This window comes from Microcebus murinus, chromosome 7 (genome assembly GCF_040939455.1).
Source record: "Microcebus murinus isolate Inina chromosome 7, M.murinus_Inina_mat1.0, whole genome shotgun sequence".
NCBI classification, from domain to species: domain Eukaryota; kingdom Metazoa; phylum Chordata; class Mammalia; order Primates; family Cheirogaleidae; genus Microcebus; species Microcebus murinus.
The window spans coordinates 73447477-73471831 of record NC_134110.1 but is presented as its reverse complement, the minus strand read 5'-3'; the positions used below and the strand labels follow the sequence as shown (position 1 = coordinate 73471831).

At 35.7% G+C, this 24355-nt stretch overlaps 1 protein-coding gene across 1 annotated transcript in view; it reads right to left on the bottom strand.

Annotated features, from left to right (window-relative positions):
* Positions 1–24355, bottom strand: part of CNGB3 (cyclic nucleotide gated channel subunit beta 3) — a 145624-nt gene that overhangs the window by 48556 nt on the left and 72713 nt on the right. Inside the window, exons 8-12 of the mRNA XM_076004675.1 lie at positions 20712–20798; positions 17387–17451; positions 16530–16652; positions 5718–5859; positions 749–908 (exon numbers count right to left, since the gene is read on the bottom strand). Coding sequence (XP_075860790.1) covers positions 749–908; positions 5718–5859; positions 16530–16652; positions 17387–17451; positions 20712–20798 — 577 coding nt within the window. The remainder of the gene's footprint in view (positions 1–748; positions 909–5717; positions 5860–16529; positions 16653–17386; positions 17452–20711; positions 20799–24355) is intronic.

Below are 24355 nucleotides of genomic sequence, written 5' to 3'. Positions count from 1 at the left end.
CTTAATAACATTTTCTTTTCTCTGGTTTGCTTTGTTTTAAGGATACAGAATATAATACATATACAAAATTTTTGTTAATTGCCTGTTTTGTTATTGGTAAGAATTCAAGCCAACAGTAGGCTATTAGTATAGGGAGTAATAGCAGTAGGCTATTACAGTAGGCTACTTAATAGCAGTAGGCTATTAAGTTTTGGGAGATGCAAATATATGTGGATTTTTTTATTGGGTGGGTGTTGGTGCCCCTAATCCCTGAGTTCAAGGGCTAACTGTACCGTGCTCTGGGCAAGACAGTGATGCCGCAGAAAGAGCAAGGGTTTGGAAGAAAACAGATGCTGGTCTGAGTTCCATTTAGACCATTTATTTGTTGGCTCTATGTCTTTGGCCAAATTTCTCAGGAGCCTCTGTTTTCTTGTCTCTTAAAGGAATGATAGGTGATACTGAATTTTCCTGATCCCCTTTTTTTTTTTGTGTGTGTGTGTGATGACTATATAAGACAATGTGTGTAACACCTAGCATCCAGTAGGCACTGAATAAATTTAGACTTTTCTCTTCCAAAGTTTAGGTAACCAGTAAGATAGAGCTCCATATTTAAGAAATAAAATCCCATGGTATTAAACATTAATGCTTTATAGATCATTTAATTGCTTTTCAATCTTTTGTTCAAATCTAATTAGTCTCTGCTACTATACGGAGTTTTTATTATATGACTAGGTTTACAGGAATTTAATCAGTAATCTGCCATGCTTACCTAGCATTCTTTGAGAGGCCCATGTGTATTCATACCAAGCCCGAACTCGCTTTTGCACACTTTTAGGAATGGAGTAATTGTTCATGTAGGCAGTGGTATGATCCATGCGGGTGCGGAAGTAGTTCTGGTTGGCTGTAGCTGCCCCAATTACATCTCGCATCTAAAATGACAAATAAGGTCACTCCACACCCAGCCAAGGAACTGGGAGAGTTAATAAAAGTTGAATTAAGTATTCTCACTTGATGCACTCCCTCCTAATGGCTTGATTACTTGATTTTAAACACACTGATATTGTGTCCTAATTTCACCCATTTCCATAAAATACAGGGTAGATTGTATTCTTTCAGTGACCCAATATGGAAAAACAAGAAGACCTGTTGGGCCAACCATGTGAGATTTTTGTTAGGATTCAGGAACAAAAAATGCATACGACTGCACGTAATTTTCTATGCCAACTTATATATTACTGCAAAAATGTTAGTAGATATTTTAAAAATTATACAGCTGTGCTTATGCAAGGGAAGTGCAATAAAAGTTGAGCAATTATCTGGCAGAATGGCTAGTCCATTTTGGTGAGTTTCACTTTGAAAGCATCCTTCATAGATTATCCAGTGTGGCTGGCTATATAGACTCAATTCATCACGAAATTGCAACCTCTGTACTTCTCTTTGTGTTGTTTAGACAGATAAAATCAAATTTCATCATGCTTAAGGCATAGTATTCAGCAGAAGTTGAAATGTGCTGAAATTACTGAAGCATCATCTACTGCTGTGACAATTCTTAAGAAACTGTCAGGTTTTAGTTCTTGGATGTTTATAACTCAGCCATAAAAACCCACTCTAGGTTAAAAGCTGATCTTTAAGGTCTCAGCACAAAAAAGATATATAGCTCCACTCTTCCTCTCACATAGAGGGAAGCAAGTGGCTGTAAATTTGCTTTGACTACGGGTTTATAATAGGGAGGAAAACCAGGGCCTTACTTTCACACTCATAAGACTTCACTCATTCATGCTAGTAGCTGCTGAGCCCTTTCTGCTTATGGAAAAACTACTCATTCTTTGAGGTCTAGCCTAAATGGCTCTTTCATTGTCAGCCTTCCTTAGTTTCCATTTTCAGAGTCAAAAGGTTCTTCTACTTATCAAAAGTATCTGCTGAGGAGCTATGCAATTAGTCCAACTGTACACATCTTTTTGAGACTCTAACTTCTTTTTTTTTTTTTTTTTTTGAGACAGAGTCTCGCTTTGTTGCTCAGGCTAGAGTGAGTGCCGTGGCATTAGCCTAGCTCACAGCAACCTTAAACTCCTGGGCTCAAGCAATCCTACTGCCTCAGTCTCCCGAGTAGCTGGGACTACAGGCATGCGCCACCATGCCCGGCTAATTTTTTCTATATGTATTAGTTGGTCAATTAATTTCTTTCTATTTATAGTAGAGACGGGGTCTCCCTCTTGCTCAGGCTGGTTTCGAACCCCTGACCTTGAGCAATCCACCTGCCTTGGCCTCTCAGAGTGCTAGGATTACAGGAGTGAGCCACTGCACCCGGCCTAAGCCTCTAACTTCTTAGTGGCAAAGTGGCTCTTCCAAATATTCTTCAACAACCTCAATCCCTAGGTCTCTGTTTTTCATGCTGTTCTCGGCAGATGACCTACATTATCACAGAGACTGGGAGACTTGGGATATTAGGGGTTGGGTTGGAAGATTTAAGAAAGCGCTAAATTTGGAACCAAGGACAATTAGAAGCATTATTGATTGGTGTTGAGGACCCAAGAATTTGTAGTGGCAATAATCTGAATGGTTTGTGTGCTATCCTTCAGCAATGTTGGGTTTTGTTGGTGAAGGGGTTGAGGAAGATGTACATTCCATGGTGGGTCCCAGGCTAGGGAAGTACACGATGGTATGAGAGGAAGAAAGTATCAGTTTCTATGAGTTGTATCAGAGAATAGAAAGTTGCAGTTAAAATGTGATGATTAGTTCCAGGGTGTAGTCATTAGTGTGGCTGTATGTGGGAATTCTGAACAAGGGGCGATTTTGTCCCAGGCTGTCTTACTGTTGTTTCTGTCTGTTCCCTTTCTCAGCATCTTTTATTCACTATGAAAGTTTAAGGCACAAATCTGTACCTCCAGCCTCAATCTTTCTCTTGTGCTCTACTACCACATTTTCAGCGACTTGATATTTCTTCTTGCTCCTGTTGGCATCTCAAATTCAATTTAAAAGCAGGTGTGGTATGACATATAAAGCAGCACCTCTCAGAGCTTCATGTGCATATGAATCACTTGAAGCTCTTATTAAAATGCAGTTTCTGATTCAGTAGGTCCTGAATTCTGAATTTTTCAAGTGCTGCTGCTGGTCCACAGATTACACTTGTGAGTAGCAAGAGAATTGAACTGGTGCTAGGCATAGTTCTCTAGTCTTGTAAAAGTTGTCCTGCACATAATAAGTGCTCAGTGAATGTTAGATTTTACTGTTATTATCAGCATTATTATATATGGTTCTATATCATATGACTGTATGAATTGCATGTATAAATCAGGGATGCCTCTTAATCTCTTTAAACTGAAATTTCTTCATCTGCAAAACTGAGAAATCATTGACTGTGATGTGACTACCTTACATTGATTTTATGAGAAATTATGAAATAATGTGATTTTTGCTCTTTACATTCAAATTGATCTGAATTGATTTCCTCTAAACCCAGCTTCCTATTTCAATGATTGTTAACACAATCTTCCCAGCCATTAGGATTATGGGGATTTTATACTTAAAGTTTTTAACTCTTAGTGTCCATCTTCCCAAACCTAAATATTTTCTACATAGAGTTTTCTTTACAGCCTCTGTCTCCATTTCACTAACTTGTTCAGGCTGCAGTTGCCATATCCCTGTGTATCTGTATTAACTGTGCTTTAGTTTTCTGTATTTTGATATGTTGCTATCTGGGGCCTTGCTGATCCAGGCCCTTGCTTAGGGTTAGCTAATTACTAGAGAGAGTAAAGTAACTAATCCAGCACCCATACCCCCAACTGCCGTCTGTATCAGGCTCTCACAAGGACTCCCACATTCAGGCCACTATCCACCTGCCCTACACCCCACTGCCCGGTACCAGGCAATAAGAGACAGCTCCTGTACACCAGAGCCTGTGAAATTATTCAAACCAGCCAACCTTAAGCCTGCTTCCCCTGCCTGGTCTGTTCCTCCCCTGCTGGTGCATCCCCATGTAACCCCTCCCCAGCCCCCCATGTGGTATGTGCTGCCTCCTCTTGGGATCTGAGAGTATAACAAACTGCCTTTTCAGTGGCAATTGTCCCCTGATCTGTTGGTTTTAGCACACCTAAATAATAGTCATATATTTTAAAACAGTATCATCCCCTCCAATTCATTATATTTTGATTAATCTTCCTTAAATCTCTTTGTTCAGCATCCTCCTCTTGCTCACTTCCATTGCCTTCAAGATAAGTCTAACATTTTTTTTTTTTTTTTTTTTTTTTTTTTTTGAGACAGAGTCTCACTCTGTTGCCCGGGCTAGAGTGCCACGGTATCAGCCTAGCTCACAGCAACCTCAAACTCCTGGGCTCGAGCGATCCTTCTGCCTCAGCCTCCCAAGTAGCTGGGACTACAGGCATGTGCCACCATGCCTGGTTAATGTTTGCTATGTATTTTTAGTTGGCCAATTAATTTCTTTCTATTTTTAGTAGAGACGGGGTCTTGCTCTTGCTCAGGCTGGTTTCGAACTCCTGACCTTGAGCAATCCTTCCAACTCAGCCTTCAGAGTGCTAGGATTATAGGCGTGAGCCACTGCGTCTGGCCCAACATCTTTAATTTAAAATTCAAAGCCCTTAAAATATCCTGTCCTTACATGCTTCTCTTATTTACAAGTGTCCTTCACTCTGCTCATTCTGGAACGCTTTCTGTTTCCTTAAACATGTCTTGTGCTTTAACATGGCCATCTTTTCACACACTGTTTTGAATTGATTGAGCTACCTATCCATCATACTGAATCCTACCTGCTTTCTAAAGCTGTTTCAAATGCATCCTCCTCCATGAAACCTCCTGGGAGACTTCCTTGTCCTGAACTAATGGAGAGCTTTCCAACTCTCCTCTGGTGCTTGCCATTCACAGATGTAGTATTTCAGTTTGGACTATTTGGGAGCAGCTTCAAATATCATAAAGAATAGTTTTGACTGTTAATTTTTGTTAAAGCATGAGTTTTATTCATACTCTATATGAAAAGAGTCAGTTAGTGGGAACCAATAATTTCTCTAGTAGGAATAATCATTTCATGATTTAGGCTAACCCTTCACCTGGGACAAATTTCTCAACATGGCTTTTTTTTTTCCTCTCCACCATTTAGTATGTAAAGTTCCTTCCAAAAAAGCATAACTTCTAAAGATGCTATGCTGTGAAACTTTTTATTGTGAATTTGGAAATCCACAAAGATTTGGGGCTGTATCCCTTGTAAATGCTAACTACTTTTAACATAATTATTTATGTATTTGTTTTGTTTTCTTACTACATCGATTTTTTGAGAATGAGTACAAAGAGATGCTATAAGAAACACTTGTGAAACAATGATTTATTAATCACTTTGATGGCGTTTCATAGCCCCTGGTTTAAATGACCTCGGAAGTTGATTTTAACCTGGTGAATTTATGACAATATTTGAAGTTTAAGTAAATGAGAGCTTTTAATGGTTTTCAGGAACCTCTAAGTGAAAAGTTAACTTAGAAACAACTTTCTCTGAGAGTTCAAAGTAATGCTCTTTGCTGACAGGTCTTTTGATAGATTTAATGGTTTAAAAATGGAAAAGTACTGTTGTCCCAATCACACCCTCCTTCAACTCATTAAAATAGATGAAAGTTAGTTAAAAAAATAAAAAGAACATGACAGATTTAAGTTTTTCCTCCATAAAGTTTATAAAGACTTGTTAGCCTTTCAAAAATTGACAGCACTGTGTATCTAGGAATTCGCACTCAACTTACCTGACCAATTAAGCTGGAGAACACAAAAACTCCAGAAAAAAAATTCAAGAGTTGAAAAACAATTTCAAATAAAGTTTCTGGTTCTGGAAGCCCCCCAATGGTAATTAAACTTCGAACTGCCCAATAATAACATCTCAGATACCTGTGAAAAGAGAAGATACACATTTTGCATTTTTCTTTTTTTATTACTACTTTTTAAATTTCAGAATATTACAGGGTACAAACACTTTGGTTACATACATTGCTTTTGCACTGCCCAAGTCAGAGCTACAAGCACACTGCACCTATTAGGTGTGAATTTACCTATCCCCTCCTCCCTCTTCCTTATGTACTCATAAATGTTGATCAATTAGTGCCAATTTAATGGTGAGTACATGTACTGCTTGTTTTTCCGTTCTTGTGATACTTCACTTCGAAGAATGGACTCCAGCTCCATCCCGGATAATGCAAGAGGTGTTAGCTCACCATTGGTTTTTATGGCTGAATAGTACTCCATGGTATACATATACCACATTTTATTAATCCACTCATGTATTCATGAGTAGCAAATACTACTGTGCTTGGGAGCATAGAGTACTACTAAATTATAACAAATTTTCCTCCTGATGAAGATTTTCTTTCTATAGACAGCACAGGCAAACACCATGTGTGCTAATGTAAACTTCTTACTAAACACTGTGAAATGACTAACCAATTAAACCCGAGAAATATGTTTACTAGCTGTTCCCGAAATTTAGTGGTATAAAACAATCACCACTTTTATTAGGCTTACAGTTTTGCAGGTCAGAAATTTGTGCAAGGCCCAGCAGAGATGACTTATTTATGGTCCATGATAACTGGGCCTACAATTAGAGTAACTCAAACGGCTGGAGATGTCTGGGAAGACTTGAGTTAGGCCAAATGTCTGGGACCTTGATTCTGACTATTGGCCAAGTTCCTCTGTTCTCCACATTACCTCTTTTTGGAACACCCAAGGTAGTTTCTTACCTTACCTGTCTGAGCCTAAGCTGGGATGGTTGGAATAGCTGGAGCTTCTAGCTTGGGCTTCCTCACAGCATGGCTGTTTCAAGGTAGATGGATTTCTTACATGGGAGCTGGTTTCCCCAGAACAATAGCAGCCAAGGCAATAGCTACAAGGTTTCCCATAACTCAGAAGTCCTATAATGTCTTATAGTTTATATTTACTACATTAATTTGTCAAGCAAGTCACTAAGGCCAGCCCAGATTCAAGGGAAGAGAAATTTGAATCTACTTCTCAATTAGAGGAGAAAGAAAACAATTTAAGGCCATCTTCAAACCATCACACTAGTGATTTGTGAGAACATTATAGAGATTAAGTATATTTATGTAGATAGGAGAGCCTTTTATAGTTTATATCCAATTGTTTTTAATAATGGGAAACAAAACAGATAAATACCTCTTTATTTTTCTACCCACATTTTATTATAGTATTGAATATATAAACCATGGCAGAGACAGAAGAGAATTCAGCTCTATCTTAATAGGAAAATTACTATTGGGTGCAATGGGTAATTTTTCTAGAAATTTATTTATTTATTTATATTTATATTTGTTTGTTTATTTTTTAGACAGACTCTTGCTCTGTCACCTGGGCTAGAGTGCTGTGGAGTCAGCCTAGCTCACAGCAACCTCAAACTCCTGGGTTCAAGCAATCTTTCTGCCTCAGCCTTCTGAGTAGCTGGCACTACCGCCGCACACCACCATGCCCAGCTAATTTTTTCTATATATTTTTAGTTGTCCTGCTAATTCCTTTCTTATTTTAGTAGAGACAGGATCTTTCTCTTGCTCAGGCTGGTCTCAAACTCCTGAGCTCAATCAATCCTCCCTCCTCTGCCTCCCAGAATGCTAGGATTACAGGTGTGAGCCACCGCGCCCGGCCTGGGCTTTTATTTCTTATGTGAGTGTGCCACATATAAAATTAGCACTTTGGGTAACTGTGCATTACTCTTTAAATAAGGGTGGCTTTCTTCTTAGAAAAATAGTTTGTGATTTTCAGACATTCAAGTAGTAAGAAGTTGAGGTTTACAAAGAAAGAAAGAAACTGCAGTTGAACTCAATATTCAAATAAAAACAGATCTGGAAAGAAATCACTCATTTAAAAATTCAATACCTTTTGAAGGACATGGGATTTTTTTTTTTTTAACTTGGTGGTTACAGGAACAGAAAAAAATAATTAACTCTTTGGTAGAGTTTGAAAGCAATGTGCCAAGAGAATAAAAATATTACCACTGTGATTTTTTTTCTAGCAGGCTTCCTTGGACTTACTAATATTATAGTGAACTTGATGTCAAAGAGAACCACCTTGAAGAAGTATGGAATTAATTTTATGGATTGCATTTTAACTTTTCAAATTCCAAACTATAATTTTTCCATTACCTGATTTATTTTGGTCCTAGGTCCTGCACCTGTGGGTCTCTTTAAATTAAGGAAATTTATTAAATCTGACACTACCCAAGAGTGGAGAGGGACTAGATTCTCCCCCTACATGGTCGGCTCCATTATAAGTGTTGGAATACTGTCTCCTCCAAAGTCACTCCAAAGTTTGTTGTAGTATTAACAGGAAAAAGCATATCAATGACCTTCTCTCATTTCCTTATTTATAATGTTAAAAAAATAACAATTGAATATGAAACTTTGGCATTGATTTTCCAACTCTCAAGGTTTAGCCTTGAACAATTTTTTTTTTTTGTATATCAAATAGCCTGCTATGTTAATTGGAAATTTTCTGCTCTGATGCTTTGAGGTTTATTTTAGGATTCTTTTCTCAGTCAAGTCTTACACCTAGACATGCACAACCAAAGGTAAGATTTGTAATTTAATTAGATGGCATCTTATTGATTTTCTAGGATTAGCTTAATTAATCAAGTGTGTCTATCTCTAATATCTACATCCCAGGATAGATCTTTTCAAAAAGATTCTATCTGGCTGATTTAATACATGAATTATCTAATATTTAACTGTGAACTATCTAAAACCTGAACTATATGGTACATGAACTATATCATACATGCTATACATATATACACACACACATACACATATACTTTAGCATGCTCCAAGATAGAGCAATAAGGCAGAATTTGTCATAAAACCATAAAAAATATTTATTGTGAAAATAAAAATTCTTCCTCTGTGAAACAAATGTGACATGTAATTCTCCCTAATATTTTATAATGAAACACTTAAACAGAAAAATCAAAAGAATTTTACAGTGATCACATGTATACCCATCACTTAGATTCTACCATTAACGTTTTACTCTTCCTGCTCTGTCACATATTTCTCTATTTATCCACAAATCCATTTTATCTTTTGGATGCATTTCAAAGTAATTTTTAGACAGATATTTCCTCCTAAAAACAGTACTTTGGAATATACTTGTTAACTGGAGTTCAATATTTATTTAGAGTTTCTTTTTTATTTTGAGCATACAATAAAAGCACTAATCTTAAGTAGTACCATTTGATGAATTTTAAAAAATACAGTTTTGTTAACTATAGGCATTATACTATGGAGTAGATTTCTAAGACTTAATTTGTCTTGCATAATTGCATAACTGAAGCTTTGTACTTTCTGACTAACACCTTCCTATTATCCCTTTGCTCCAGCCCCTGGTAACCACCATCCTACTCTTTCCTTATAGGAATCTGACTATTTGAGATCCCACATATAAGTGAGATCGTGCAGTATTTCTCTTTTTGTGTCTTATTTATTTTACTCAGCAAAATGTCCTTCAGCTCTACGTTGTTGCAAATGGCAGGATTTCCTTCTTATTTGAGGCTGAATAGTATTCCACTGTATATGTGTGAATATGTATATATATGTATATATCACATTGTCTTTATTCATTCATCAGTTGAGGAACATTTAGGTTGCTTTCATGTTTTCGCTATTGTGAATAATGCAATGAACACGGGGGTGCAGGTATCTCTTCGAGATCTTAATTTCAATTCCTTCAGATATGTTCACAGAAGTGGGATTGCTGGATCATGTGGCAGTTGTATTTTTAATTTTTAGATACTGTTTCCATAGTGATTGTACCAATTTGCATCCCCACTGACCATATATAAGTGTTCCCTTTTCTCCACATCCTCATCATTTGGTATCTTTTGGTTTTTGGATAGTAGCTATCATAATAGGTGTAACGTGCTATCTCATTGTGGCTTTGATTTGCATTTGTGTGATAATAAATGATGTTGAGCACCTTTTCATATACGTTTGTATATCTTCTTTTGAGAAATTTTTTAGGTCTTTTGCCCATTTTTAAAGCAGGTTATTTATTTATTTTTGCTATGGAATTATAGGACTTCCTTATATATTTTGGATATTGACTCTTTATCAGATATGTAGTTTGTAAATATTTTCTCTTATCCTGTAGGTTGCCTTTTATTTTGCTGATTTTTTACTTTGCTGTGCAGGAGTTTTTTTAGTTTGATGTAATTGCATTTGTCTATTTTTGCATTTATTGCCTGTGCTTTTGGGATTATATACAAAAAATCATTGCCCAGACCAATGTCACAGAATTGACCCCTAGGTTTTCTTCTAGTAGGTTTACAATTTCAGGTCTTACATTAAAGTCTTTAATCCATTTTGAGTTAATTTTTGTGTGTGATGTAAGATAAGGGTCCAATATTGTTCTTTTGTGTGTAGACATCCAGTTTTTCCAACACCATTTATTGAAGAGAATATTTTTCCCCATTGTGTATTCTTGGTGCACTTGTTGACAATCAGTTGACCATCTATGCATTGATTTATTTCAGGATTCTCTATTCTGTTTCATTGGACTAGATGTTTGCTTTTTATGCCAATATCACATTGTTTTGATTACAGTAGCTTTGTGATACATTTTGAAATTAGGGTGTTGATGCCTTTAGCTTTGTTCTTTTTGATCAACATTGCGTTAGCTACTTGGGGTCTTTTGTGTTTAGGAAGTTTTGGATGTTTTTTCTATTTCTGTAAAAAATGCCATTGGGATTTTGATAGGGATTATACTGAATCTACAGATTGTTTGGGTAGTTTGGACATTTTAACAATACTACTTCTTCTAATCCAAAAACATGGATGCTTTTTGATTCATTTGTGTCTGCTTTAATTTCTTTCATCAGTGTTTTATCATTTTCAGTGTACATGTCTTGCACAGCTTTGGCTTATTCCTAGTATTTTATTCTTTTTGAGGCTAGTGTAAATAGAATCATTTTCTTAATTTCCTTTTCAGATAGTTCACTGTTAGCATATGGAGATGCTACTGATTTTTGTATCATTTGATAAATTTTTGACAAATGCAACCAAAAGACTTATCAAGACACAGAATATTGCCATCACTCTAGAAAGTTCTCTCAGTCTTTTTCCCAGTCAATCCTTGCCTCCAGTGCCCAGAGGCAACTACTGTTCTAATTTTTTTCTACAATAGATTAGTTTTGCCTGTTTTAGGACTTCACATAAATGAAATCACAGTACATATACTTCTGTGTAAGGTGATAAGGTGCCTTTTACTTAGCATAATGCTTTTGAAAGTTATTCATGTTGTTGTATGTTATCAGTAATTTATTCCTTTTTATTGCCAAGTAGTATCCATTATAAGTATATATACCACATATATATTGTGTATTTATTCACCTATGGATGAATACTTAGGCTATCTCAAGTTTTTGATTATGATAATCATAGCTTACTGCAAGCTTGTTCCTTTCTTTCTTTCTTTCTTTTTTTTTTTAAGACAGAGTCTGGCTCTGTTGCCCAGGCTAGAGTACTGTGGTGTCAGCCTCGCTCACAGCAACCTCAAACTCTTGGGCTCAAGCGATCCTCCTGCCTCAGCCTCCTGAGTAGCTGGGACTATAGACATGTGCCACCATTCCCAGCTAATTTTATATACATCTATATTTTGTTGTCCAGATAATTTCTTTCTATTTTTTTAGTAGAGATGGGGTCTTGCTCTAGCTCAGGCTGGTCTCGAACTCCTGACCTTGAGCGATCCTCTCGCCTTGGCCTCCCAGAGTGCCAGGATTACAGGTATGAGCCACCATGCCTGGCCCTTTTTTTTTTTTTAAATAGAGACAGGGTCTTGCTTTGTCATCCAGGCTGGAAAATGCAATGGCATGATCATAGCTCATTGCAGCCTCAGACTCCCAGGTTCTAGTGATCTTTTTGTCTCAGCCTTCTGAGTAGCTGGGATACAGGTGTGTGCCACTGTGCCCAGCTCAGTTAGATGAGTAGAACTTCTATAAATGTTCTTGTACAAGTGTTATTCTATGGACAGATATTTTCATTTCTCTTGGGTAAATGTCTAGGCTTGGAATTTTTGAGTTGTAAGGTAGATGTATGTTTAGTTGTAAAAGAAACTGTTGGATCTTTTTCCATAATGGTTTTACCATTTTACTTTCCCTCCAACAATGTATGAGAGGCCCAGTAGTCCTGTGTTATCCTAACGCTTGGCACGGTCAGTCTTTTTAATTTTAGTCATTGTGGTGAATATGTGGGCCATGTGACTTTTAAAATACCCTTTCTATACTTGACTTTATGTATGGACTTTCTTAACTCCCTGAATCCATCTTAATTCCTGGTTTCTGTAAACTTATTACTGGAAGCACTGGCTGTGAGGGACAATGGTCTTATTAGAATATAAGTGCTACAGAGATAGATGTTGGTGGACTTATTAGCACACAATAAGAACTTACTAATATGTGTTGGCTGATATGAATGAGTAAATGGTTGAGCATACCTAGACTTACTGAAACAAGAATGTAGGAAGACTGTATCTGTGAGCACATCTGTTTAATCTCCTGACTCTTCCCTGTCATGCTGCCAGCTGTCCTTCATCTCCCTTCTCGTCCATTGAATGCTTTGCTCTGGTGTGTTTTGTTATATCCCAAGGCATCCTTCCAGGCATTAAAATACAAGATTATTTCTCTCTCTCTCTCTCTCTCTCTCTCTCTTTCTGTCTCCCACCAGTGTCTGAACTCAAGGGACATTGAATAAATATCTTCATCTATCTAGGTCTCATCTTCTTCATCTGTAAAATTAAGGTGGTGGATTACTTACATTTTTCTGGCACTATGTTATAGTAATTCCGACTCCTTCCTTATTCTGACTGAAGTCAATGATTGCATGACAGCTTTGCTTGCTTCTCTTCTCTTTCTTTGAGGGAAATATGCATCAGGAATTGGGTCCACGGTTTTGTTAGTTTTGTGTACATTGAGAAATTTATGTCAGAAAATAAATAAGGTTGGGATGCATGCGGACAAAAGCACATTAGGGCTTTTTTCAAGTGACACATAAGCTTAATTTCTTATTTGTGTTCTCCATTTGAGCTAAACATTTGCCTTCTTTGTCAAATGTTACAGTCTAAAGAAGGATACCTTTCATTCAATATAAATAAAAATGCCTTCTTGCCTTCCACTGAAATGAATAGAAGTTGTTGTTTTGATGCAAATTAATAGAATTATAATAAACTTGACTCATTTTGAGTGTTCACAATGCTCCACTTATGCCCAGCAATCTGCTGCCTAATTCTAACTAGGGCAAAGTTTACAAATCCAATGGCCTCGTGAATAACCTTCAGTTCACAGGTCATCAGAACCATCACAGGGTTAAGTTAAAAAAAGATGTTTTATGTCATTATTGCAAAAACTAGGCTTATAAGGTCAAAGGGTAATATAGAAGGAGAAGTTGATGTTTAAAAACTGTTAGGAAAATGTAAGGATATTAGTAAATGCCATATGCAAATTGTCTAAAAAATATAAGTAAAAAGGTTGCTTTTGAAAGCATTTTCTTTGCAAGAATGGCAACCTGTGTCCATGACAGTTGGTAACAGGATTATTGGAGCTTTGGTTTTGAGTGAGAATGCTCCTGTCCAAATGAGCAGAGCAGAGCTGATGGGGTAACGTTTATCTTTACAATCAGAGGATGTGGACTGTAGGATAACAATGCTGTGAAATATGTTGAAACTTGCTTTTTGGCCTAGAAAATGATCATTTTGACTAATATTTCTGTGAGCGATTAAGAAGAATGGGCAGTTTCTAATTCCTGGGTACAGGATTCTATTTGTATCCATTAAATCAAGGTTGTTGATTGGGTTCTCAAATCTTTTATATGTTAACTGTTTTTGACTGCTTGACCTATCAATAATTGTGTTGATTTCTCACAGTTTGATGGTGCATGGGCCAACTTTTCCTTCTATTAATTTTTGCTTTATGATTTCCTTTGAATAATTCTAAGCATTCTATTAGGTGTACACATATTTAGAATCAGAATATCTTGATGGAATTAAATACAATTTATGAAAGCCCATTGGTTTGGACTGAACTCCTGTACTAGGCCAAACAGCCCAGACCAAAATGGAGCTACCCATGCTGAACTTCTATGTTATCAAGCTGAAACTCAGTTGTTAATCTGCCATTCCAAGAAATCAGAAGTCAGATAACAACCAAATCCCTAAAGAGGCCAGTGCAGCTGGCATGGTTAGGAAGTCCCCTCTGCTTTCAGCTTTACAAGGTGTAAGTTTGAAATGACCAATCTGCTTTTTCTCTGTTTTGGCTTCCTTCAGCCCTTTTCTGCCTGTAAAGCTAACCTCCTCTGTGCAGCTGACCTGAACACTAATTCTACTTTATGGAATGAGGTGTTGCCTGATTCTAGAATCACAAATAAGAGCCAATTAGGATCTTTAAACTAAATTGGTTGTAATTTTGTCTTTTGACAATGGTGAGTCAAAACTTTTACCATTGCGTGGTGACCTTCTTTTTCCCTAAAATGTTTTTTTGTTTTAAAGCTTATTTTGACTAATATTAATTGACAATCGTTACCAGCAGGTGAATTTATTCCATATTAATTTACTGTGCATATTGATATATTTTAAATTGTTCTTGCCACCTTACTTTGTGCTTTTTACATTCTGCCTTTCCTATACTTCTCCCTACTACTGCCTTTCTTTATTTTTGTCTTTATTTTTGATTGTTGGTTTTCTTTTTTAATTTTCTTATTTTTTTCTTCTACTGATTAAGAAGTTATCCCTCTATTTCTGTTCCTTAGTGGTCACTGCCCTCTTATTCAATACTCTACTCCAGCTTCAGTACACAAGCTTGGTTTCAGCGTTTGGAGATGTTTCTTATGTTTTAGAGATTTCAGCAATCATTGAAAACTGTTATAATTGTATTCACCTAGAAATTTATTTATAATAACCAATTAAAGCAAGTAACTTAACAACAAAAATTAAAACAGGTAATTTATCTCGTATTTTAGAGGGCGTACTTCAGGTAGTTGGAATCAGAAATCTAAAACACTGGCACACTTTACTTTAAGTTTCTTATGAGTTGAAGTTACGATTTCTTTCTTCTTGTTATAATACATTATAGTTATTCCTTCCTTTTTTCTATACTCCCTCTCTCTCTTCTTTCCTGCCTTCTTCACATACCTAACATATATTGTCTATTATATTCTTAACACTGTATGAGGCACTGGGAACAAGATCTGCTTCCTAGAAATTCCGCCAAGAGGCATCTTGGTGTAAAGAGAGAAATAGCTCCATTTTTTCTGGAAGGTATTCTGATGCGACCTTATTTTTTTTTTGCTAATTTGACAAAAATAGTTACCAGACACAGGTACCTAATGGTGTCAGGTTACATGCTCACTTTCAGACCATATTTAATATAGTTGGTATCTTACTCAAATTTTTGAACAAATTAGTTATTTATATCAAAGTAAATTCCTACTTAAATTAATTTACATTCTAAAGAGAATTAGTAAGTAATTTTGATTATAAACTTGTAGGTTTGGTTATAAATTTTCTGGAAATTAATTGATTTCCTGTGTGTGTATGTGTCTGTGTGCGTGTATGTGTGTGTGTGTGTGTGTGTGTGTGTGTATGTTTCCCAATCCGTGGACCTTCTGGCTTTAAATTCTTTAAAACCAGTTTTGGTTAAAACTTCAAAAAATGTTGTTATAATCCCTTAAACACGTCTAGCTCACTAGGTAGTGTGTCATTTTGAAAGTTATTTTCACTCTCTTTGCTCTCTCCTATAATTGCTCTCCATTCCAAGGCTGCAGTGAGTTACCCTTCAAAGCAATGCTGGGGCCTGTTTTCCCCAGTAAGGACATTGCCTTATTATATGTTCAATGTCAGGTCATTGGAGCAGAAAGTTAGTGGAGTCTACCTCATGCCAAGTCCTTGTATCTACCAAAAGGAAATTTCACTATTAAATAACCGAGTTGCCATTACTGAGTCATGATTCTACTGCTCTAAATTTTTCAAATGATCTCTTTTATTCCTGGGACACTTGCATACCTAATTGTCAAGTTTAATTTATGATCCTCGTTACTCTCTAAGCGTTTAATTGAGTTAGTGGTTATAGCTGACTCATAAACCCATAAAACCCTTCAGTAGTAAACTAATTAGCCAATGCACCTGCCCTCTAAATGATTAACATTGTTCATTACTAACAATCAGCATCGGAGTTATTAAAAGTTACCTTACTGCTCAGTTTTCTAAAGTAGAAGCTTTCAAACTTTTTTGATCATGATCCAGTATAGGAAATGCATTTCACAAACCAACCCAGGATACACGCCCCCACACACATACCCACACTCCTACTACCTATCAGACAGACTCTGATATTTTCTATTCTCTTAATATTTTCCTCTACTCTTTCAATTAAAACATACTGACCTACTAAAGAGGTTGTACAGCCCATGAATGGGTTATGCCCTACAGTTTCAAAAACACTGGCTTAAGAAAATTCATACGCTGAAACAGAAAGTTAAGAAGCATCAATAAAAGTTTCTTTCAAAATTAAAACTTACTTGTTTCCTTCACCATCATACACCCATCTAGTAGTGCCAATTCCTTCATAGTTTGAAGCCCAGTAATAAATACAGGCATTAATGTGCAGAATAAACAGCAAGTATCCAGTTGTTCGAATGACCCTATCAGAAAGAATGGATGCAAAATAAGAGTTCATGTTGTTTCTGGAATACAGCCTATTTTAACATTTTCTTTTCCTTAAAGTCTCTGTTGAGCTCCCTTGCTTTGGATTTGTGAACTGTTAACTCTCATTAGTGTGGCATAAAGTGACGGTGCCATTGCATGTTTTCTGACTGCAGTGTCTTGACTGGGACTGACAGAGTGTAAAAAAAAAAAACTTCCTTTCTTTTCACAGCTGGTATGAGTCAACTCCGTGAAAGACATGCCTCAAGGGTCACCTCTCCATTTGAGTCCCATAAAATATGCCATGCTGATTTAACTGGATATCTCTGAAAAGCTCGTGGGACTTTATGCTGTAATGAACTGCAACTAGAGGTCTCTGGCAAGTGAAGTTCAGATCAGCAAATGAATGAAATTCAGATCAGGAATGGATTGTCACGAGAGAGAAAGTCAACTTTTGAAAGAGCATGTTTTTCTGTACTTATTTTGACTGAAGCAGGTAATAATTCCTATTTTTTAGTGCAATACTTTTCTAAAATCTGTTATGATTTTCATATTTTTATTTCACTTAAAATATCCAAATCTGTTGTAGAACATATTCCTATATTTTATATTGCCAAAATCTGATATTATTTCCTTTTCTTTAACAGGAAAGTCCCATTCCTGCTAAATGCTGTCTAAAATGTTGTACTATTGCCTTTTCCCCTCCACCCAAGGATTGTGAGTTATTCTTTACCTGTAGATGTACGCTTTGTCCATTATAGACTCTAGGTGATGATTAAACTCAAAAAATGAAGTGCACTATGTAGAAAACAAGCAAAAGAAAGCGAAAAGTATGTCAGTCTTAGATACATCTATTTAAATAAAGCTATATGAAATAGGTTTTATTTGTTAGTCAAAATAATTTTATTCATATGTCTTCTTAAAAAACTAGATCTTGTTTAATGATATTTTCCTCTGGGAAGTACATTTTATAGCATGGTGCCTAGTTTCCAGAGATTTTTGCTTTATTTTATTTCTACCTGGTTAGTAATAGTTTATTTGTAATGCTTATTGAAAATCAAGTTTAAAAAACATTTCTTTCCTTTTCCTTTTAAAGCATATACTAAAACTCTATTTCACAACAATTGAAATCACACTCCCCTCAAAACATAAATAAAAGTCTAATATAAATCCATTGAAGTCATAGATAGGTGTTAAGTCCTGTTGCTCAGCACTAGCATTATTTTTAAGCAAATTGCATTAAAAGTGCATTTGTTTCAAAAAAATTTAAAGCCCAGTAAATATTAGCATTGGCTAGATGTTCTTGACATTATTCAAAGATACAATGAGTTTATACACATATAATCCAAACATTGCTATTTCCCTCAAGGTTTTTTCCTGCTTCTACTTTTATCTCAACTTCTACTTCTTACATGCATTTTCCCTCTTTTCTTTCTTTCTTTCTTTCTTTCTTTCTTTCTTTCTTTCTTTCTTTCTTTCTTTCTTTCTTTCTTTCTTTCTTTCTTTCTTTCTTTCTTTTTTTTTGAGACTGAGTTTCACTTTGTTGCTCAGGATAGAGTGAGTGCCATGGCATCAGCCTAGCTCACAGCAACCTCAAACTCCTGGGCTCAAGCAATCCTACTGCCTCAGCCTCCCGAGTAGCTGGGACTACAGGCATGCGCCACCATGCCTGGCTAATTTGTTCTATATATATAAGTTGGCCAATTAATTTCTTTCTATTTATAGTAGAGACGGGTCTTGCTCTTGCTTAGGCTGGTTTCAAACGCCTGACCTCGAGCAATCCGCCCACCTCCGCCTCTCAGATTGCTAAGATTACAGGAGTGAGCCACCGCGCCATGCCTCTCTTTTATTTCTATAGGCAGTGAGAGCATGAAATCCAAAGCCAAAAGCCAGCCTATTTCTGCTACTTTTTAACTATGTAACTCTTACTATTTCTGTACCTTGGTTTTCCCATCTGTAAAATGGGGGCAATAAGAGAACATACCCCTAAAAGTGTGCATACATGAGTTAATATACTTAATATGCTTAGTAGAATCATAGGATCTTACAGATGACAGGGACCTTCAAAATTTCACCTAATGTAGATATGACTGCAGTAGAATACATATACTATAAAATAGTATATGTAATAGTTATGTAATATGACTACTTAACTAGAAAAATATGCAATTTGTTTTTTTCCAGAATTTCTGATTTTAAATTTAGCTTAAATGTTCACCATAGAGAAAATTTATATTCTTAATTTGTTTTCTTGCTTATAACTTGGAGATATAGATGATAAATATTTATGCTAGAGAATTGTGCATTGAAACGATACCCTTATAAATAAGTGAAATGAATTGACTATGGGGCTATGAAAAGAATATCACTGTTGACTCTCAGGATCTCCTATATTTTAAGAAAACTACTGGATATAGAGGGCTTTGGGGCATCTTAGGGATACAGAGATGAGGTATGAAGAGTGGCATTTTATAAACTTCTAGTATAATGCCAGAAAAACTCCCAAGTTTGTAGGAATCTGAGTCTTTCTGAAAACTGTTTATTTCTGAAACTTCCACAAAACACTAGAAATTTGATGAGAGGCAGCCTGACCACTAGGTTGCTTGGAGCATTGAGCCTCAATTTATAGTCACATTATGTGGTCAAACCAGAAGTCTCTAGAGTTGTCTTGGATGCATGGAAATACAGGGAAAGAGAACACTTATTGAAAAATCAGGGCATAGAAGGAAAGCCATTTCAGCTTCAGGCTTAGCTGCCAACCTAATTATAATAAAGAATTTGGAGTCAAATAACTATGTGATAGAGCTGAGATGCTGCCACTCATTGGCAGTGTGTCTGGACAGATTTTTTTACTACGTGAATTCTCCTTTTTTTCATCTCTAAAATGAAGTTGTTGGGATGAATAAGTGAGATAATGAATATAAAGTTTGAGCAATGTGTTGTTGTTGTCAGGATCCACCAGTGTTGCCAATTTATGTCAGCTTGTCTTCCCAAGATGCAAAAGAGATAATCACCTAAAATTTGTGAAATCTTGTATGATCCTTTTAAGAAGTTTATTTTTGGAAATAAAGAGAAAAAATTACCATTGTTGAAAATTTATATAAAATTTCAAATTCTGATTGTCCTTAAAATTTTTTTAGGTACCCAATGAATCTATGACTTACAACATATTTATGTCTTACAATCTTTTAAAATAGGTAATACATCCACATAGTTCCAAACAATATGAAATATATACCTTTAAAAGTCATGCTCTGACTCTTGCCCTCATCTATCCTGATTTTCCTTCATCCTTCTCCTTTCCACCTCCAGTAATCACTTTTATTAGCTTTTTTGTTGCCTTTAGTATTTATGTAAATATAGAAAAATGGAATATTTTTCCTTTTTGTTATACAAGAGTTAGCATTGTTGTACCAACCATTCTGTAACTAGCTTTTTCTCTCAGCAATTTATCTTGGAGTTCTTTCTATATCAGCACATAGAAAACTTGCTCTTTATTCTTTTAAAACTACAAACATTCTGTTTATATAGCTGTATCTTCATATATTTAACTAGTTCCTCCTTGATAAATGTTTGAGTTGTGTTTAAGTATGTAAGTGATTTTGTGATGTAAAAGTATGATTGCATTTTTTTAGAATCATAGAATTTTAGATGAGTAAGATAATTTGGGTAATCTAAATGGGTAATCTAATCTAAGACTTTAATTTTACAGCCCAGATACAAGGCATTTACTAACTGATCAAAAAGGACAAATAGGAAAAAAATTAAAATTATAAAAGATCCATTTGTAATTAGAGTTGAATTTTGAAGTACAAAAGTATTCCTATTTATGTCATAAAAATACATGTTATGAGATAGAGAATAAAAATAACCAGGAACAACTACCATCAGGCATTTATCCTTCATTCATTTAAGAAAATTCACAGCATTGATGAGAACAGAAAGATGGAAAACTATTTGGGAAAAATTAAGAACACTGGTAATTTTAGTATATTTAAAATTATTTCAAGATTGCTTCCATTATCATAAGGAGAAGGCAATTAAATATAGTATCTTACCTTTAATATCCTATTTGTTCTAAATATTGGATTAAACCCAAAGAAGAAGTAAAAAACATCAAATGGTATAACTGATGCGACATCCAACTGTTGGAAGAACACATTCACAATTATATTGTGTTTGCATGCTTTCAGGGGCATGGATATATTTATACTGGTGCAAGTAAAAGTTGACTAGTCACAATGCATTACTTGTTGTTTAATCCAAAGTTGCCTTCAGTTAAATATATGGTACCATTGAAAGGCATATTAGCACCTTGAAAACAAGAACACTATTTTGTAGCCTACTTCCAGTGTATTTCATTTCCACCTCCATGCGTCTGATCTCTCCTTAGGCACTGCATTTGCTGGGATTTTTATTGAGCTGCCACATATACTTCAGTTATGGCATGGTTGCTAATGTTAAAATACATTTTAATAGTGTATTAAACATGGGGCCTCTTGGGTCAAAAATCAAGTCCATTCTTGATTTTATTTGAAACCATTGCACTTTCATTGCAGTGATATATTTTTATGTTTCAGCCAATTCTCCAGTGTTCAGAGCTGATTACATTGTTGTTCATCCATGTTCTTCAATGCTTTCTACTCCTGTCTACTTTGAACCATTTTGCTACCAATAAACTTCTGTGAAAGTATTGACCAGAGACTGTGCAGGCTAAGGGAGAAAAGGAAAGAAATCAGTCCTGTTTACAAATAATCAGCAGCTCTGATGGGAGAAGGTATTAAAAGTACTATTATATCTAAAAAAATTTTAAAAATATTTGCCATGTATTAAAATTATCTTCACCTTCTATTACCCTGGTAATTATGAAATGACAACACAACACTTGCATACTTTCTTGATTACAATAACAATAATAAATTCTTTTATGCAAAATAATTATTCATTTTCATGGTCTTAAAAAAGAGTGTATTAAGAAATTTAAGATGTCTTAAGACAGTTAAGAACAATTAAGTACATATTGTAAGGCCGCACATAAAAAATAGAGTTGAGGTAATTAATTGTGTAACAGAATTTCAAAGCCTATTGTTATTGAATGGGAATTGAACTTCTAGTTTGAATTATCCAGATTAGTTGTTATAAACAAATTACTTACTAAAAGTATTGGTTTAGAAATTGCATCATATCATCAAACCTCATTGATTTTATCCTACGGATATTGATCCTTGTAACATTGAGAGACATACGGAACAGTTACTAAAATAATATCTCTCAAGAAAGAAAGCAGGAGCACAGAGCTGTTGAGTTGTCCAGTGCTACCCCAGAAACCACTGGGCATGGATGTACTTGGTTATTCCCCTACTGGATTTTGTTAACCTACCATGAATGGAGCTTGTAGGCTCCATTGTAGGCTCCAAAATGATCTTTTTACTCCATTCAATTGTTCAACTCCCTGCTCAACTTCTCTATGTAGATGGTTGTTAGTCATTTTAATATCAACACATTGGCATGGATTTGTGTAAACAGAGATAATCTATTTCTCATTGAATTGTAGAAAATTGAATTGAGGAAGTATTCACCAACACTAAACTCTGTGCAAGGCACATTGCAAAGCATCTTGGGGTTGAAATAGGAGTAAGATATTGTTTCTGTCTGCAAGAAGTCAACAATCTAATAATAGTAGAATAACCAATTACAAAAATATAGTCATATGTCGCTTAATGATGGGGATACGTTTTGAAAAATGCATCATTAGGTGATTTCATTATGTGAACATCATAGAGTATACTTACGTGAACCTACATGGTATAGCCTACTACACACCCAGGCTATATGGTATGGCCTATTGGTCCTATACTCCAAACTTGTGCAACTGTGCTTTACTGAATATTGTAGGCAATTGTAACATGGTAAGTATAATATTTGTGTATCCAAGCATAGAAAAGGTACAGTAAAATATGATGCAGAAGATAAAAAAATGGTACATCTGTATAGGGCACTTAACAATGAATGGAGCTTGAAGGCCTGGAAGTTGCTCTGGGTGAGTCAGTGAGTGGTGAGTGAGTATAAAGGCCAAGTGTTACTGTACATTACTATAGACCTTGTGAACCTATACCTAGGCTATACTAGACTTATCAGAAATTTTCTTTCTTTAATAATTAATTAACCTTAGGCTACTATAACTATTTTATTGAATAAACTTTGTAATTTTTAAAAGCTTTTTGACTCTTTTAATAACACTTAGCTTAAAACACAAATGCATTGTACAACTGTACAAAAATGTTTTCTTTCTTTATGCTTTTATTCTATGAACTTTGTTCTGTTTTTAAAAATTTTTTATTTTTATTTTATAAACATTTTTGTTAAAAGCTAAGACACAAATATACACATTAGCCTAGGCCTACACAGGATTGGGATCATCAATATCACTGACTTCTACATCCACATCTTGTCCCACTGGAAGGTCTTTAGGGGCAATAACATGCATAGAATTCTCATCTCCTGTGTTAACAATGACTTTTTCTGGAATACCTCCTGAAGGACCTGCCTGAGGGCATTTTACAGTTAACTTTTTTTTTAATAAGTAGAAGGACTACGCTCTAAAATAATGACCAACAGTATAGTCAGTACATAAATCAATAACATAGTCATTATTATCATTATCTAGCATTATGTACTGTACATAACTGTGCTATATTTTTATACAGCTGACAGCACAATAGATTTGTTTATATCAGCATCCTCACAAACATATGAGTAATACATTGTGCAATGATGTTATGATTAGGCTACGAAGTAACTAGGTGAGAGAAATTTTTGAGCTCCATTATAATCTTTTTTAAAATTTCAAAGTATTAAGGGGGTACAAATGTTTTTGTTATATGGATACCTTGTATAATGCTTAAGTCAGGGGTTTTGGTGTGTCCGTCACCAGAATAGTGTCCATTGTACACAATAGGTAAGTTTTTTTTTTTTTTTTTTTTTTTTTTTGAGACAGAGTCTCGCTTTGTTGCCCAGGCTAGAGTGAATGCCGTGGCGTCAGCCTAGCTCACAGCAACCTCAAACTCCTGGGCTGGAGTGATCCTTCTGCCTCAGCCTCCCGGGTAGCTGGGACTACAGGCATGCGCCACCATGCCCGGCTAATTTTTTATATATATATCAGTTGGCCAATTAATTTCTTTCTATTTATAGTAGAGACGGGGTCTCGCTCTTGCTCAGGCTGGTTTTGAACTCCTGACCTTGAGCAATCCGCCCGCCTCGGCCTCCCAAGAGCTAGGATTACAGGCGTGAGCCACAGCGCCCGGCCACAATAGGTAAGTTTTTATCCCTCAACCCCCACTTACTGGTTTCCAATGTCCTTTACATCTCTTTTAGCTCTTGTGTACCTATCGTTTAGTTCCCACTTATTAGTGAGAATGTATAGTGTTTGGTTTTCCATTGCTGAGATACTTCACTTAGGATAATGGTCTCCAGTTCCACTCAAGTTGCTGCAAATGGCATTATTTCATCCCTTTTATGACTGAATAGTACTCCATGTTATTTAAATACACCACATTTTCTTTATCAACTCATGACTTGATGGACACTTAGGTTGATTCCACATCTTTGCAACTGTGAATTGTGCTGTGATAAACATTCAACTGCAGATGCCTTTTAGACAAAATGATTTCTTTTCCTTTGGGTAGATACACAGCAGTGGGAT